Source organism: Nelumbo lutea, chromosome 1 (assembly GCF_056320005.1).
Source record: "Nelumbo lutea isolate HS-2025 chromosome 1, American lotus-T2T, whole genome shotgun sequence".
Classification (NCBI taxonomy): Eukaryota; Viridiplantae; Streptophyta; class Magnoliopsida; order Proteales; family Nelumbonaceae; genus Nelumbo; species Nelumbo lutea.
Window position 1 is genome coordinate 96,881,637 of NC_142684.1, and position 19,060 is coordinate 96,900,696.

Sequence of the window (19,060 nt, forward strand, 5' to 3'; positions counted from 1 at the left end):
TATTTGTATTGAACTTATTTTTATTTTATTTTTTTTATGAATGAATAAGATCTTACTAAAGAGAGATCAAAATGATAAGTCAATACAGGCTATCCATGGAGAGGCACAAGTTGGTATCTCTCCTAACAACAAAATAGTATTACGTCAAACTAAAAAGCAAAAATTACAAAGTTGCCCAAAATAATTGTTCCAAGGCCCCTTGCTTAGCTAACCCTTTGTTATGGTACTAGCTATCTTGACCACCCATTCTAAGGTAAAAGTCATGTTCCTTGAAAACCAATTAACTTTCCTCAAAAGGTCCTTGTAGCCAAGGATTAAAGTATTGGTATCGGGTATCATATTAGACAACTTGGATACAAATACAGATATGGATACGCTTGGGAAACATATGGATACAGACGAAAAAATATGAAAAATGCTTGGATAATTATTATATCATTTTTTTATTTAACTATTTCAATTTTTAACATCAACTAAAAATTAATTTTAAAATGTAAATGAAAAATTGAAGATTCATATCATATGAAAATTCATAAATTTTAATTACAAAAATAATTATTCATTATAAACATTTTTATTTTTATGAATTTTTTAAAATAAAAAATAATAATTTTTATTTAAATGTAGATTAGCGGATTTGATAGATTAAGTTTATATTATATTCTCAAACATTTTGTAAACAATATTTTATCTTTGTAATAATAATCACATTGTTATTTAATGCAAATTGAAATATTAATTAATAATTTATAAAATAATTATTATAATTTATTAGGTTTACATAAATAATTTTAAGTATTAAAATAATTATTCTATTAATAATATTTTTATTTGTATAAATATATTGAAATTAAAAATCATTTATATATATGCAGAATTGATAAATTATTTATTTTGTTGGTTTATAAAATAATAAATTTGAATACTATTCTTGTTAATTTGTACTTGGAGTTATTGAATATACCATTTGTTTAGATTACATGTAATAATGAATTTTAATAAAGGATAATTTGTTTCATTTGTTATCATGAAATGGAAGGTGGCTTGCTGGTTAATATTCTTGTGCTATTGGATGTTGCGCTACTTTGGTTTCAAGATCGAATCATGCTAAAACCATTTGTTCTAGTGAATGACACTTTTCTATTTGATATGCGGGTTTGATACGTCTCTATATCAGTGCATATCGGCCGATACGCTGTGATACACCATCCCACAACAACTTTGACATCTCCAAACAGTCCAAGGAACATGTCTAGACCATATCTCTTTAATCGAAAAACCCATTCGTCTCGGGGAGGAGCAAAGGAACTTAAAAAAAGAGGCATACATGAAGTAACCTTTTGGATGAGGGGACCATAATCTCACATTAGATCCGAGGGATCCAGAAAAAACACTTCCAAGTAGTGATAGAAGGTTTGAAATACAAGAGAGTTCATTATCCTTCAAACCCCTACGGAACTCAAAGTCCCAATTTAGAGAGGATGGTGAAACATGTATTGGAAGAAAGTGAGAGATAGTTCTTCCCTTATAGAGAGATGGAAAAAGATCCTTGAGAGCAAAATTGCAAGGAATTGAGGAAGGATACTCTAAATTGCTTTCCAAGGAATCGCCTATGTAGCTTGACACGATACACTAGCATCCCATCCATTTCCCAATCTACCACGTATGCTAGCTATCACCTAATGCCACAACCTCTCCCTTTCTATAGGCCACCTCCACAACCATTTTCCTAAAAAAGCTTTATTCTTTAGAACTAAATTCCCTAAACCCAACCCACCCTCCTCTTTCCTCTTATAAGCTATTCCTCAATTTATTAAATAATACATTTTTCCTCCCCTAGCTCCCAAAGAAAGTTTCTACTGTTTGTATTGAACTATTTGTTGAGTCTTTTTATTAGTATAGTACGTGTTTGGTTTTATTGGCATTTACCGATGGGTGTTTTTGAAATAAACACTTTATTCGAAAAATGCCACTTTAAATGTTTTTTTTTTTTTTTTTGACTATTTGGCGGGGCATTTCTAGGAACACCCTATAAAGGCATTTGCCACCTAAGCAACAATAAACGTTTTTCCCTTTTTGGATGTTTGGTGGGGTGTTTCAAGAAACAACACCATAAAACAATCTAATGTGCCATGCTTGTTTTATATTGGACGCCGTCAAGTTGATCTAGGGGTCCTAATTAATCGTACATGTTTATAATGGCTGATATTGATGCCCAACGGTCAATCTTACATGCAAATCACATCTAATGGCTCATATCATTTGATGAGCACATCTATCCTATAAAATCTAGAACTACTCAAGCACTAGTATGAATGATATAAATTCACAATCTTTCCGGTCATTGCTAAGGCTTAACTGTTGATTCAAGTCATTAACAAAGGGGAATCCCTCTTACTTGACATACATCCTGCATGAAAATAGAAAATAATCAAATATATGCTTTATTTGAAAATATAATAGTTAGTAGAACAAAATATACAAATTGTGCCAACCGAAAGAGCAATCCAAATGGCTGGAGGGCCATAATCAATCTGATGACTTCTTATGAACAATTCAAGTAATCTACATTAATTTTTGGGTCCAATGGTTGAACTTTATGGTTTTCTTTCAATTTGTTTTATATGAAGTGAGGAGCTTCTGGTATCTCCAAAAGCTGCAGTTTTCTCCAAAGGTAAACAACAAAGAAGGGAGAGGTTTGACTATAAATTTACCTGGGTAAGTTTTTCCTAAGAAACACCTACTTGGGTAAGTGCAATTATCCATGTTCTTTTATTTCTCATGTAAATAAGGTAATGACCATTTTAGTCATAAAAATCCATTATTAAAATGGGTATTTTTGTCTCATTTAAGTGTTAACAACTTTATTCCTAGGTGGGAAAGTTATTTACCCACCTAGGAGATGGGTACAAGAAAATAAACCTTCCCCTTTCCCCATATTAATCTAAAAAATGAACATGGGATTCTTGGTCAATGAGAACCAAAATCTCATTGACCAACTTTCCCTCCTCTCAAAATCCAAAAAAAAAAAAAAAGAATGCCTCCTAAATAACAATCTCTGGATTGGACATCAGGGGCAGAGATAAGGTCACCTCCAAATTCCAATTTAAAGAATTAAAACCAACATTAGTTAGGTACCAATGTTTTTTTATCATGTTACTTTGATGGTATATATTGCTTGGTTGGATTCTCAATCACATATTTTTCTCTTTTTGTTTTTTACGGTTCATGATTTATCACTAAACTATTTATAGTCCTGTTTGTTTTGTTTTCATATGTTTATTTTCTTTTCCAACTCCAACAGAAGTAAAAATTATATCTAGCTAGTGGATAGTAACTCAAGCATGATTTTCCAAAACCCAATCTAGAAGCTAGCAATTGGCATTAGATGGCATTGTGAATGGAAATCTCTATTAAATTGGATTAGAGATAATTTAGGAGAGAAATATCTATTAAATTGGAGATAATTTAGGAGAGAAATATTTATTAAATTGAAAGTAATTTAGGAGAAAGTGAGGGATAGTGGGGTAGGTAGTTTAGAGAAATTTTAGGAGATGATATTATTTAGGTTATTGGGAATGTGGGGAGCAAGAGAGAGAGAGAGAGAGAGAGAAATTTTAGGTAATTTTTATGGGAAAGGAGAAAATCTCATTGGTTGTTCAAAAAATGACATGGAATAAAAAATAGAAAATTCGAAAAAAGGAGAAAATTTTCTTCACTGTTGTGTTTTATGAATCCAGATTCATGGAACACGTAAACCCACCAATGAAAAGCTTCCATGTCTGTCGGGTGCCATACAATGTAATGCAAATGAGCCTTTTGCCATTAACTGAAGTGGCTGATTGAACCGGATACAAAATGACAAAAATCTATCTATCCTCTCAGTTCTCTCCTTCTGAAGTAACAATCAGGGGAAAAAATTATTAATAACTAGGGGTTCCGGTAACTCACCTTCGTTGGGATGAAAACTAACGGTTGGTGTGAGTTGCGGTTCTTCGATTTGTTGAAAATGGAAAACCACAAAAAACATTAGGTCTGTAAGAAGAATAAAAAGGAGAGGAAGAAGAAGAATGGCCAAAGAATGTACTGCCGGTGGCTTCTGCATTGACGGACGTCGGTGTGGATTGAGCTCTCTAGTGCTTGTGGGGTAGGATTTGATGTAGAAGAAACTGAGGATAGATTTTTTGTCATTTTGTATTCAGTTGAACTGGCTACTTTAGTTAGCGACCAAAGGCCCATTAAGTTACATTATATGGTACCCAACCGACGTGGAAGTTTTTATTTGGCGGGTTCACAACTCGTGTTTTAGTGTATATATATACGGATAGATAGATTGTTTACCCCGCTCAATCCTAATAGACATTGTACATTGTTCTAAATCATCCTGGAAGTGGCATCAAAATGTGACCCAATTCCTTGCAAGTTTTAAAATTTCAAGAAGTAAAGTATTTCAACAAGACTAAAAAATTTCCAGAGCTTGTGCCACTCATCACCCAAGAGCTTTGATCTGGTTGTTAGTTTCCAGGTTGCCTAAGAAGCTATAAACTGAGGTCACGATTGATTGGTTCATCTAACAGGTGAATGGTGATAAGCCTGAACCAATGTTTTAAAACGGTCGTTGCTCAGACGGTCAGAACATTTGGCCTGGAAATTGGTCAGGGTATCAGTTCCATTCCAGCCCCAAACTGTTATTTCCCCCAAAATTGCTGGCCAGCAACCATCTGATCCAGACAGTCAAACCGTCAGCCCACTTGTTGGGGTGCCAATGCCATCCAAACCAAAATCAATTTGGACAGACTGGATGGGCCAACAAGACATTGAATTGGACCAGTCCAGACTTAATGGTCCAAACTCCAAAGTATTTATTGGATTGGATTGGCCCTGGTCCATCCATAATGAATATTTATATTGGATTGGGTTGGATTGAGCCCAATATCTGGTTCGTTGATACAAAATAAGAATATAAGTGTCAATGGGCCAGGTTTGGGTTAAAATTAATCTAAATTAAAACAAAATTGAACAGATCGGACGGTCCAGACATTGAATTGAACCAGTCCAAATGGTCTAAAATATTCATTGGATTGGATTAGACCTGATTCATTTATAATGGACTCATATTAGACTAAACCGGATTGGACCAAATCCAGTCTAATACACCCTTACCCACTCGACCCAAACAATAGTTTTAGGCCAAATTTTGATTTTGATTTTTTAAATTTTAAAGTGCCATTGGGTGATCCGTAAGGACCAAACCGTCAAACCATTGACACAAAACTTATGGCCAAAGCAGTTTCAGTTCCGGGTTGGTTTTTCATATATTAGCCTAAACCTTTTTTTTATAAATGAAAATAATTTATTAATCCAGAAATTAAGGCAATACAGGAAATCCACGAAGAGGCACAAGCTGTTACCTTTTCTCACAAAGTATTACATCAAGTAAAAACAAGAATAAACAGAAAAAACAGAAATAAAATTACATAGCAGCCCAAAACAAATGATCCCTTGAAACCCCTTGCTTAGCTAGTCCATCCGCTAAGGAATTTGCTGATCTTTCCGCCCAAAGAGAGGTAACTGTCATATTTCTTGTGAGCCAATTGACTTTCCTCAATAAATCTCTATATCACCACATTGCAGGCTTAGGCCTAGTTGCAATGTCATCCAGCCTTTACTTACCGGAGCAAGAAAGAGGACTTTACTCGCCATGATTATATTATCTGAGATATTTCTGCCTGGAAATCTGGAGCAAGACTAATTAAACTGGGAGATGATTATCAGTAAAGGTTTTGACACAATTAGCCAAGTCCATTACAAAGTCTATTGGTTTTGACATTGGTCCTAGGATTGAGGGTTGCAGGAATTAATACCACTGATTTTCTGTCTTAACCCTAAACAAGTACAAAATTTCCATGTTGAGGTGCAGTCCCAAAGGTTGAACACTCGAACCGCATCTCAAAACAACTGTATGGTCGCACAGCAAAAAGGTGGAGAAAAGATGATTTCTTCCTGGGTTTCTTGTAGGATTCATGAAAGCTGAACCAAATAAGAGAAGACTCTTGAGGCCATATAACTGCATATGTGGATTGCTTTGCTTAAAACTGCAGTGGCCAGCACATAAGCACTATTGTCAAATATGGAATTGTGAGATCCTAAATGATTACAAACCTTGAGAGACATAGGAATCCATAATTCAATAATAAAATTTCGTTTTTCTCCTTCCGGGAAAGATGGTGGGGTACCACCGGACCGGGGGTGACAGGTGAGACAGACTCAAATATTACTATACAAACACTTAAACAATGGGGATGCAACACCAAAGTAAGAACCAGATCTCCAACATATATTGCACATCTTCACTAGTACAAGATACAGCATCCAGCAGATGCAGAAAGTGCACAAGAAAAGAAAAGAAAAAGATAGAAGCCCTAGAATGGGGAAATCCCATCAATTACAAATGTGAATGACTGGATAATAATATAACAGGCTAACCCTGTAAACCTGCCACAAAGAAACTAACAGAGCATCAGTATGATATAGTGAGCTTAATGTGTACAATGATTCAAAACATGGTTGCCGCAGAGTTACCAGATATGTAATCCAAGTTATTATATTATTCTGTTCAGAGGGATCCGATCTCCCTGACGAGGAATCGTTTCATGAGGAGAGATTAGTTGTGGCATTGTCATACCTCCAGAAACTATGATCTCTGAGTAATTAACAAGGGCATCCAGATTAGGTTACATATGCCTATAATGGTAGACATATGGGCTGCTATTGGATTAAAAGAGAAATTTGGAGATCTAGAACTAAGAAATACAAATTACAAGTGTGGAATAGGTCAATAGGGCAGTAGCAGTAATATCTGAATGTCATTAAGCATATCTCAATAGATCAATTAAACTTATTCAGTATTCTATTGGAGGTTAAAATAAATTTACAAACTTGCCACCAGAAAGCACAAGTGCAGAATAACCAACAGGACTATCAAAATTGGCATATTGAAATTCTGCATCAAGTGGATGATCATTCATGATCAAGTTAACACCTCAAGTTTTATTATCAATACTTCTCCATATATATATATATATATTCTGGAAAATGCAAATCATGATTCTTTATATGAGTATGCTTTCCTTTCTCAGATTGTTTTTTAATGCAGGTCATTAACATTACATTTCATTGTTTATTCTCTTTCACAGTAGAATACTGATATTCCAAGGGGAGGAGGACTGGCTGATGTGTCATCCTTCTCGCAGTCAACCAATGGATTAATCAAAGTAATTACTCAGGTATTACATATGGCGGGGGCACGTTTGGATTTGCATGTCATGATCCAGTAAGTATCAGTTATCAGAATAATTCCATATCGACATTAATCAGGTTTGATGTATGCAAATGGATGTGCATTGGACCTGGACCCCTTCAAAATTTAAGAAATGATCAACCCAAGCTAGGTACCAAATCAGGTATCATCTCTATGTGCAAAAGATCTGAGATTAGCTTTGCATTGATCCCTATCTGATCGCAGCCTAACTCAATAACAGACCTTTCAGAAAATTTCAGGGATAAAAGGGCAATCATGTGACACTTGTAACAAGGAAGCCATTGGTGCACACCTATTGTTTCCATATTTTTCCTTAGTTAAACATGAGTCAGGAGCTACACAACACAAACTGGAAACTGGAAACTAGCAACTATGAAAATAACCATGGCAGCAAAACAATATTGGACAAATAAAACAAGAAAACACACCTATTCCTTCTCGAACAGAGAGATTTGGTCTTATGATCTCTTTAGAGTTAACCAGCAAAATGTCACCAATATATAGATGATTTGTAGGGACATAAACGCTACAGAGCTCTTCATCACCATTATCTCTCTGCAACCAGAAACAAACAACAAGCAAACAAACAAAAAAGAAACTGAGCCAATGAGATGCACAATGATAAAACCTCATATTTCATCAAGCTCTCCGTTTACTGCAAGACAACAGAGCATTCCCAATTTCAGGCCATTTAATGTTTGTGCAAATTGGTATACTAATGAACAATGGGCTTCATGAAATGCAGGACTAATTTGTAATATACATCATCAGACATTTAAAGCACTTCTTACTTCTATTCCATTGTTTGCCTAGTTGATTTCCAGTCTATTATGTCACTTGTATGACTTTATTTGGTATATTTCAAATGGCTTCTATGGCACATATCAACATTTAGCTGAATTAAATGCTGTTTTTGGTAGAAGATGAATTGAATGTTGACAAATTTAAACCAACACGTGTAAATCCTATCTCCCCTTATGAATCTTCTTCATGGTTTGCAACATGGTTTTAGTAAGGCAATTTTTTTGGAAGTTTATTTATCAAAAAAATATTTGGACGTTTCTTCCTTTCACTATTTGTTGGAAACAAATTTTATTTGGAAGTTCCTTTCTGTTGGATTGTTACGATGGGAAACAAACTGGCACACTTTTTCTATGGTTCATGCCTCCAACACTAACAGAGTTCAAGAGGATGTGCTTATTTCTTATTGTATGCATTCCTGAACTGAGCCTAAACAAGTAGTTCCTTTTGCAGGTTAACATACCAACAGAAACAAGGAAGATCATCTTCTTTGTTTTCTTTTCCTCAGTAGCAGAAATAATATTAATATTGAGAAGAACCATAGATTAAAAAATTGGAAGCATGACAGTACATATACAAACAACTCAAAGCTGACAACACCTTACAATACTTTAAGGCCTTGTTCATTCTCTGTTAAGCCCTTTATCTGGGTAAATGCACTTATCTGGTTAAGTACATTTATCTGTGTTCTTTTGTTTCCCAGGTAAGTGTTCTTTTGACCATTTTTACCCACAATATGTGATTATTGTAAGGGGCAATTTTAACCCATGGTGTCTTGTCAACTTTTTACCCAGGTAGGTAGGTTATTTGCCCACCTGGGAGCAGTGATTTAAAAAAGCGCACCTAGGCACACAGGCGAGGCGCATTTAGGGTATGCACCTTGCCTAGGTCCCAGGCAGAATATTTTCGAAAGGTGCAAGCCTGGCATGCATTGCGTTTCAGCCCAGGCATGCACCTTTTAAAATTCTGTGCGTTTTTTTTCCCTTTTTTTGTGTTTTGCAGCCATATCTGCTAATGATGCTCATTCATTCATCCTAATAAAAGATATTTTTTAAAAACACAAAGTTATAAAACCTTTCTTTTTTATAGGGATTAAGAATTTAAGACCTTAATATGGACTTGTTTGGGTTTGCTTCAAGGGGCTTGGTACAAAGGTGACTCCTAGAATCAAGAATGAATAATGCTTAACATCATATTAGCTATTTGAAGTAATGCAATTGGGAAAAAAATGAAGAGATTAAGAGTTTACATGCTTGAATATGTTTTATATGTTATGCTTGATTTTATTTTAAAATTTTCATTTTAAATATGTTTTACATGTTATGTTTATGTGTTTTAGTTTGAGATAATAGGCTTTTCTCAAGCATTTATTTTAAAATTCAAGTTTACATTTTTAATTAATAATTTGTTTAATATTTTAATAATTTGCATTTTTTTTTAATTTTTTGGCATGGGGCCCCGCCTTGTGCCTTGGGCACAAAATGGCCCTTGTGCTTTTTTTGCACCTTTCGCTTTTAAAACACTGCCTGGAAGGTGGGGGTAAGTGATACCCAGGGAAAAGTTATCAGGGCCCACAACTAACTGAAAAGTGAACACTGGAAAGTTGGTCAACAGCAACCACTTTCCTGCCAACCAACTTTTCCCCTCCCCATTTGCTGAAAAACAAACAGTGCCTAAGTGATATTTTGGTACAAGTCCCACCCAGGACTAGGCATACCCCAGTCCAGCAAAGTTTTGTTAATTCCCTCCATGGCTAGGAAATCTGCTAAACTCTTTGCTGATCTGGGGATCCATTTGAATAAGTGGTTCATAGTGGATACCAGTAGCCTGATTTCTCTTATGAGGTGCCTTAAGTTTCATGGGCCTTGGTCTTCAGCTGCTAGTCAATTGATCACTACATGGCAGTCCCCTTCTATGTATACATCATTCCAGCCCACTATATTACTCAACTTAAGATGGAGAAGTGCTAACATTTCATCCATCAGAGAGTTTCCTTCTTCAGCTGGTCTACAATAGCTGACTAAGAGTTCACCTTCATGATTTCTGACCACTCCTCCAATCAAGGAAGATCATCTTTATTTACTGAAATACAAGTATGCATTGCCTTTTGCTCAGAGAGAGGCAACTTCCATTTCAATCCTACACAGATGATAAATTACTAAACTTGTTCACTAAGCCACCAGATCGACATAGACAGTACTGTGTTGATCATCCTTGATAGAGGAACAATGTACAAAACCAGATATAGAACTTGTTTCTAACTCAAATTGTTCTAAATGGACATCTGACTTAAAGTCCACCAGTGCAAACTTCTTACACTGCTGGTCCCAAGCGCAGATAAAGGAGGAGGGTTGCATCAAGTTGGCAGCCAGAAACTAAAACTTTTGCCAAACTCTTATGGTCACGGATCCTGAATCGTCTAACTGAATGACAAAACAGGATTCATGTAGCTGACCCCATACAGTTGGGATAATGCTTATATGATGATGACGAGGAGGAGGAAGCATATTGTTTTCAATATTACTGCGATAGAACAATAAGTGACCTGATAAATTCAGAAAACAAATTATTCCACAACAGCATACTTGAATGAAAAAATAATTGGACCAAAGAGAAGCTAAAGTGGTAGATAGGATATGATAATATGTCATGGATTAATCAACAAAAAAAATTCTGAAAGCATTGTAGGTGACTCAAGTATCATCTTAACATGAATTTTGATCATGCATCTAGCAATTACCTGAAGAACAACTGACGATGTGATAAAACCAAATGCATATTCACCTACACGTGGATGACGTATAATTGCAACCTCTTTAAAAGCAGTGGTATTTTGATCTGAAAGGAAAGAAAACGTTATCTTCTTATTCTTTTAGTCAATAACAATATCAGAAATATTTATTAATATACACTAGGACAACATTTGGTACCATTGGTATTTCAGCCAAGGTAGAGGCAGGAACAATGAGAGAGACATTTTGGCATGAAACTTGGAGTACAATATTTAATTAGGAGTTTCAAACATGTAGGCACTGGTGTTTAGATGTATGTAAGGGAATAATTGGGTAATTTATGTTTACTTGTACATGTCCAGTCATAACTTTATTGTAAAGGGTTAGAAGTGTCTTCTCCAATATATTTGATCTATTAAAATAAATGGGCAATCATACATTCTATTCAACCTGCCCATTTTTCCTATTCTCTTTCTTGTCTTTTTCTCTCTTATTTATCCTCTTGTCTTCAACTCCAACACTATAATAACTCAGAAATCATCTCTACATAATCCAAAAAGTGCATCGGTACTTTCTCCTTCACAATTCACACTCAGGGAACCAATCAAAAAGAATAAAAAACATTCAGATTAAGCTTTCATTGTTCTTAGGCTGTTTTTGGTTTGATATAAAACTAGAGAAACAGATAGTTGAGGAAAAGTTCTTAATAAAATTTGTGAAATGCCTTAAGAGCTTCCCCGTAACTTTCAGTTTCTCTCTCATTTTCTATCAAACCAAAACAGCCTTAATGAATCCAACTCTAGGTTCCAGGATAGCCTAGGCATCATATTTGATCTACTAAAGTTTACACTCCAGTTTCTCTCAAGTAGTTTTTTCATTCCTTTGAGTCCTACAGTTTATATAATCACAACACTATAGTAACTTGTGCCTTGAAGATTGAAGAGGTGAAATCTGTGTGACTACATAAACAAGCAGGTATGAATTGATTGTTGGAATACATGGGAGACACCATTTCATGCTGGTGAGGCATCAAGAACATCAATGAGATACTAACAATTGGCAGGTCATGCCATACTAAAAAATGGCAGTGATATCTTGCAGTCCTCAAAGCATCCAAGACTGATATGAAATAACTTCAACAGTTGGCAAAAGTTATAAAGACGAATATGTGAAAATCAGTAAAATAGGGAAATTAGGATAATATGGTACCTGGAGAAATAGCTGCACTGATTTGCTTTGAGGCTGAATATATATGTCTTACAAAGGGCATCCGCTTTATAAACCATTCTCCCAGCCAAAAGACAGTGGCACCCATCCATGATGAAACAAATATGCCAACGAAAAATACAAAAACTAGAGATGTGACAAATCCAAGCCCTGCAGATTTAAGATTTTAACCCCTGAACTAGATGTTATAATTTAAACAATAAAGATGAGCATTTATATAACTATAAAGGGCCACTAAGGCATTAACCAATGTTGCCCCTAGCCATCCAGGATCTTGGGAGGGGTGGACACTTCGGCATTTTCTTGCACAAAGTGGCCACTCTCATACTCAAATCCACATTCTCACACTTTTTGCCCCAAGATATTACTGCTACACCATACAATGGCCCCTATGCATTTATCTAAAGATAGCAGAACGATTTTGCTCTAAAGAAAATAATAAATAAAGGACAAGCCACAGAACAATAACAAGGCCTATGGGATCTGATATTGGTGAAAGGGTGATGTAGGAGCTGAAGAGTCAAAATTGGAATTTATGAAATTTTATGTATTTTTGTATTTTTGGACAGCAGGGGTGTTTTTGTCATTTTGCAATTTTCTATGGGGTCCAATGATGGGGTTTAATTTGTCTAGTTATAGTTTATTTATGTTTAAATTCAGGGTTATTGCATAGGCAGGATTAGAGTTATTGAGTCTTCTTTGAATTGAAATAGGATATGACAACTTAGTTTGAGTTCTACTAGAGTTAATGAGTCTAACGGTTTGACTCCTAGGACTATTATGAGTCTAACAGTTTTACCCCTAGGTTTATTATGAGTTTAGAGTCTATAAATATGTATGGACGTTCTACACAAAGAGGAATGAAGTTTATGAATTTTCTTCAGCTTATGCTAACTATGGTGAGTGATTCTAGGCACCATGTGAGTGATTGCAGGTATTTTCTTTCTTCTTTCTATCCCTATTTTCTCTCTTATTCCTTCAAGAAGCCATTACAGCCATCAACAGTCATAAAATTCTGATCAAAGAAGACCATTCAACATTATAAGGACTAGAACTGAATTGGTCCTACATCAAAGGGGCAAGGTGATATTTTAAGAGGATAACTAGGGGTGATATTTTAGATTATATATATAATATTTATTATATAATATTATGTTTCTAATATAATATATAATAAATGTTTTATATAAATATTTTAATATATATTACATATATTCATGAGTTACACATGCCAATTAGTCAACACTTGTAAGAGTTGATGGGTTATTCTCTCTGGGTAGCACACTACCACTCCTTATACAGATGAAGGCAAAGATTTAATTAAGCAATGTGGGACAATGAACAAGCAAGTACTGAGTGTTGAATGAACAAGCACTATGAGAATGAAAGCTTTGCCCTCACCTATAAGAATAGACATCCATGAGCATTGGGTGGTCACATTTTCAATGTCATAGGCCCAAAGTCAAGCTTGGCTCGGCCCAGGCCCATGCAATAGTTCTTTCATGTACTACTTACTGTAATTCCTATCATAGGTGCTAAGCTCATCTTGGGCCCATCCCATCCCATGATCACCCCCAAGGACAACTGGTGGAGGAACCCCCACTTAGGTTTCGGCTTTCACAGGAGCCTATGAGGCTGCAAATAGCATCCCTCCCTCATCTCACAGAGAAGTTTTTGTATATCCTAAATTCCTAATAATTCTTACAATAAAGTTTGGTTTCTTGAAGCTCTATAAAAATACTCATCTATTGTTTCATCAGGGAAGCAAGGCCTGTTCTTCACCATTGCAGAACATCAGAGGGGTAAAAGATCATACGTACCAAATATGTCAATGCCAAGCCTGGCATATATTGGACTGAAGAAACTGTCAACAAACTGGATAAACCACCATGTAACAAAAGATGTAACTGCAACAGGGAAAAGAACTACACTGCAATTTCATATAAAATCTTAAACTTAGGCTTGGAAAGTGAAATTATAAGAAATCAAAGCCACCAGTAACAATAAAGCTTGTTACCATCCAGTCATGAATTTTTTTGAGACCCAACTTTGGAGAACAGCATAGCAAGCCTGATCAAAAGAGAAAATAACATAAAATTAAATGCAGGTTAGTCTGTGTTTGATATCAACATGACAAGTACCCCCCAAGAAAAAAAAAGATATCAAAACAACAAATAAGGTGTTCAAGAAGAAGAATAACTTATGTCAAATAAAGTTGCACAAATACATTTTTCTTAGCCATCTGCGTGAATTACTTTTCTTATCAGTAGCTGCAAGTATTGCTAAGTGCTAATGCTTTCCCTCTTTCTTCTGAAAACCATTAAGATTTTACTTGCAAACACTCAAATAGAAAATTATCCTTCTCTTTTTGAAGGACTTGAAACAAAAAAAAAAAAAGGAAAAAAGAACTTGGATCCCTGAACACCAATGCTATAAAGCTTAACAATCAACATGTGGTTTTTTTTCATACACTGTGGGAATTGGAACCTCAGTTAAAGCTGAGCTCTAGCCCTGTTGCAGGATGCAATACTTGGTTGATATTCTTGGATTCGAAAGGTGATGCTAATGAGAATCAGCTTTCATCATGGTCTTGTTTTTCAACCAATCTCAAATCCTTAGAGAATGTATAAGTTTAGAAATTTTTAAATAAGAGTTCTAGAAGTACTAACAGCCCTTTAGTAATTTCTATTGCTTAAGGTTGGTACTTTTGCTTTATTTTGAATCCTACTTTAATTAGGAACATTTTCCAAATTTATTTAGGGTGTGGTCAATTGCTTAGTTACTTTATTTATAAGTTTGAACGCAAGTTGGTGGCCAAAGTAAAATTCAATTTTCTGTGCAAGGATGGTTTAGTTTAGGATTGTAGCAGAGTCTTGGTTTTACCCTAATAGAAGCGGGATAAGGAGTTGAGTGTATCAATAGGATCAATAGGATCAATAGGATCTTACATGGATCTTATGTATGTGCTTTAGGTTTGGTTTATTGAGTTACTGAAGTGCTTTTTCTCTGGAAATAATAAATAGAAGAATTTCTAGAACAATTTGATCTCTAAATTTTGTCTTAACTTATTGCCCTGCCTTGCTATTTATACTGTTGCTATTGTGGTGTGAACAGTAACTATGGATAAATACCTATTGTTCTGGAAGGTTTGTTTCAGGTTCTCTTCACTTCAACACTGTAAACCACAACAGCTCCTACAATCAAGCTACATTACAACCTGCCTAAAAGGAGGGGCTACAAGGTAGGTAAAGGTAACCTATTGCATGAAAGAGAATTTCCATATCTCTTCTTCATCTGTTTAGTTACTTTGCATCAATTTGTTGTCTACTTTCGTCAAGAGTTATGAAATTTTCCTGCATATTTCTAATTGCTGTTTGACATGTGAACCTAAGGAGAAAGAAGGTAGGCAGCTGAAAACCATGAATAAGACTCTCCTTAGCAAATGTCTATGGGGATTTCACTAGGAGAGGAGTCAACTATGGAGGCAGGTAGTTGGATGCAAATATGGTAGAGCTCCCATGGATTGGGAGACTTGCACTCTCACAATCCTATGGTCCATGGGAAGGAATCCTGAAGCTAAACGGATTTTGTCAGTAATATTAGACTACAGCCTGGCAATGGGAAGAAAATTTTCTTTTGGGGAGATGTATGGTGTGCTGACCAACCCCTCAGAGATGCCTTTCCAGCCTTATTCTACAAGGCTCGTGCTGATTGGTTAGGTTCTCAACCGGTGCAGGCACATAGGTTCAGATGCAATCTGAACAATTGGGAGGTGAACCTCCTTGATGAGTCTTCAATGTGTGTGGCTCTTTTCCACCAAACCCTGCTACAAAGCCTTCATTGGTGACTGTCAGCTGGTGACGTAGAGCTGGATCTGGACTCTGGAGAGTTCAGGCACCTTCAAAGTATACCTTTTTCTTGTGGATTGCAATCTGCAATAAGATCCTAACCATTGACCACTTGCTGCACAAAGGTCTGACCATCATGAATGTATGCAGTTTATGCAGGGTGAGTCAGAAGTCTGTTAATTATCTTCTTATACATTGTCCACTCACTCGCCAGATACAGGCCCATTTTGTACAGATATTTCATCTGCAGTGGGTTGCTCCACCCAATCTAGCAGTGCCCCTCTCCACTTGGAGGGTTGGTGGTTTTTCTGAGAAGGGGAAGATCCTTTGAAATTCATTACTTTGCACTGTCAGTTGGACAGTGTGGAAGGAAAGAAATAGTTGAATTTTTCTAGGAAAAGGCCTCATCATTGGAGGAGCTTCCAGGAAAGCTGAATGGACTCTCTTGCACTGTGCTGGAGCATGTAGACATCTATCAGGTATCCCAGATGACAGTGTTAGGGATCACTGGACCAACATCATTTTTTTATGCCACTTAAGTGTCACAGCTTATATTGTACATGTGTTTTTTTGGTTCTTACAGGCATATATGTAGAGTTGTCAATGGATTCCAAAAGTTCAAAACTTGATCCAACATCTGATCAATTATCTCAGATTTGGATGATCCATTTACATACTCGGATCAGATTTGGATTTACTCCCATCCGATGTGTGTGTGTGATGGTAGGTGGGGGTGTGTGTCCCACCTATCTGGATTTTTTTTTAAATTCATATTTATATAACTTTATTACTATATATAAGTTAAAAAGTAATTAACTTTTTTTTTTAGTTTCTTTCTTTATTTTAAAGAAAGTGGTCCATGGTTAAGTTCTGGAAATCGACTTTGAAGGGGCCTGGACCCTCAAGGTCCAGCTCCATGTCACCAGCTGAAGTCACCAATGAAGATAGTAGCAAGACTTGGTAGAAAAGAACCAGCTTTCTCTCTCAGACACATTCTTGAATCCTACTAATATGGATCCAAACACACTGAAGAGGATCTTCCCAACCTATCTCCAAGGAGGTCCACCGCCAATTGTTCAGATTGCATCTGAACCTAGGTGCCCACACCAGCTGAGAACCTAACCAATTGGCACAAGCCTTAATGGATTGGATTTAGATTTTGCTCAATTTAATCCAAATTCAACGAATTGGCGGAGTGTTTAGGGATAATTGTGATGCTACTCTCACCATATCCATAATTTATAGCCACGTATTATTTTTTTTTTCCGGATTTGATCGCATATCATTCTGCCTCCTTTTTTATTTTTTTTTCTGGGTGCAAACACACAAAAGCTTTCATTCATACTGGTTCAAAAGTGCAATTAGATACAATGTTAAGTTGTTAACAACGAAATTCCGGACATATGGACCAAGTACAATCTGCAGTTCTTAAACTGATGTTGTAAGTACGATGCATGCCGTGAATCTGTTGGTTTAAATTGTACCAAGATCTTCTGAACACAGTAGTAAGTAAACCTTTCGTTCCCACGAATTCACCTTCTGCCTCTCGAAAACAACAATACTAAAACAGCATTATCCAACCCCAGCAAATATGTGCCATGACTAACCGAATTGTGCATAAAAATATATAAGATACCTTTAAGATTTATAAATTTTTTCAATTCGAAAATCCGAATGTCATGAAAATCCATGGGCTTTTGAAACGAATTAAACAAACAAACGAAAAGAAAGACGAAATTTGGAGAACTTTTTTTTATTTTGCAGTTGACAAACAAGAGAATGAATGTAAATGATGAGAGTAGGCTGACCTTACGAGTGGACGAGTTGGGAGAATTTGGAGGAGACTTTGCAGGACCTTCGGGATATTCGCAACCATCACCTTGACTTAGTGGAACCGATGTAGACTCCTTTTCTTCGGCCATTATTTCGTTGGTGGAAACCAGTTTACAGATTCTACACTCTAATTCAAACTCCCTCGACGGAAAATTTACTGGGAGAGATAGAGGTGTTGTTTGTACGATCTATGTTCGATAAAAAGTTTCAAAGAAAAGAGATTGTTGTGGTTAACCCGCTGCAAATAATCGTAGAAGTAAACTGGTTCAATTTGGGGGTTGTGAGGAGAAGGAGAGGGTGCCGTCTGGTTCAAGTCTGGGTCACGTTCTCACTCCGTAACTTTGCTCGGTCGGTCACCCCGTGTTCTGGAGTATAGTCTCCTTGGGTATTCAGCCTTCAAGTCTGAGGCGCCCTGCGTGAGTAGCAGATCCGGTCTCGCTACAGCGAGGCCAATCACTGTGGGAACGGTGATACCGAGTCTACTTATATTGGTGAAGGGTGATATCAAGCGAAAGGTGAGGTGACATACCACATCTACTAAGTACTCACTGTGGGACCAATCAGGTTTGACCACCGGATTTTTTATTTTGGAAAAACAGTACCTTTGATTAAGTATCAGGTTCGATCAGAATTCAGAAATGCAATCATTCGATACATCCTGGTTCCACATTTCGAAGGTAAAATGTGATGTCTGCTCGCGTGGCTGACCGAGACTCTTTTGCAAGGCGTCTTAAAAATCTGCTGTACTCAGCTATATACACCATGTGACTATCATTATTGCATCGCCTACTAGATGGACCGGGTGATACCAAGCTCCACAGCAAATCGGAAATTTCTTGGGTCTCGTTTGATGATTAAGTGATTGATAAAATAAGTAATTGTTGTATAAGTATTTTTTAGAAGTACTTATTTTAATAACTACTTAAAGTTGTGTAGTGACCCACTTATCAAATCATTTATTATGTTTTTAAGCATTTATTGAGTTGGAAATGTTTGATAAGCGACTTTCTCATAAATGCTTATATTGACCCAAATGACAAATTTAACCCTTACTTCACTCATACATATATATACAATTCTTTTCATACCTAATAATAATAATAATAATAAATAAATAAATAAAAATAATAATAGGAAATTCAGATTAAAATATGATAATTTTAACTATACATATAAATCAATAACAGGAAATTCAAATTATTCAAGAAAAAAAAAAAAAAAAACACCACCAATATGAAATTTAAAAAAATGATAATTTTTATACACCAATAACTATACATTTGCATGGTAGACTCACC

General features: G+C 35.9%; 1 protein-coding gene across 2 annotated transcripts; it reads right to left on the minus strand.

Moving 5' to 3' along the window:
- Positions 1-6,316: 6,316 nt before the first annotated feature.
- Positions 6,317-18,489, minus strand: LOC148876295 (protein LIKE COV 2-like). Of its 2 annotated transcripts, XM_088966514.1 has the most exons (8): positions 17,738-18,489; positions 14,099-14,151; positions 13,902-14,011; positions 12,064-12,231; positions 10,863-10,960; positions 7,750-7,876; positions 6,583-6,703; positions 6,317-6,495 (listed from the first exon to the last, which is right to left on the minus strand). In XM_088966514.1, the coding sequence occupies exons 1-7, from the start codon at positions 17,849-17,851 to the stop codon at positions 6,603-6,605; spliced, it is 771 nt and encodes a 256-aa protein (XP_088822640.1). In that variant the 5' UTR covers positions 17,852-18,489; the 3' UTR covers positions 6,317-6,495; positions 6,583-6,602. The 2 variants fall into 2 exon arrangements, with proteins under 2 accessions (XP_088822640.1, XP_088822641.1); XM_088966515.1 differs by lacking the exon at positions 6,583-6,703.
- Positions 18,490-19,060: the final 571 nt, after the last annotated feature.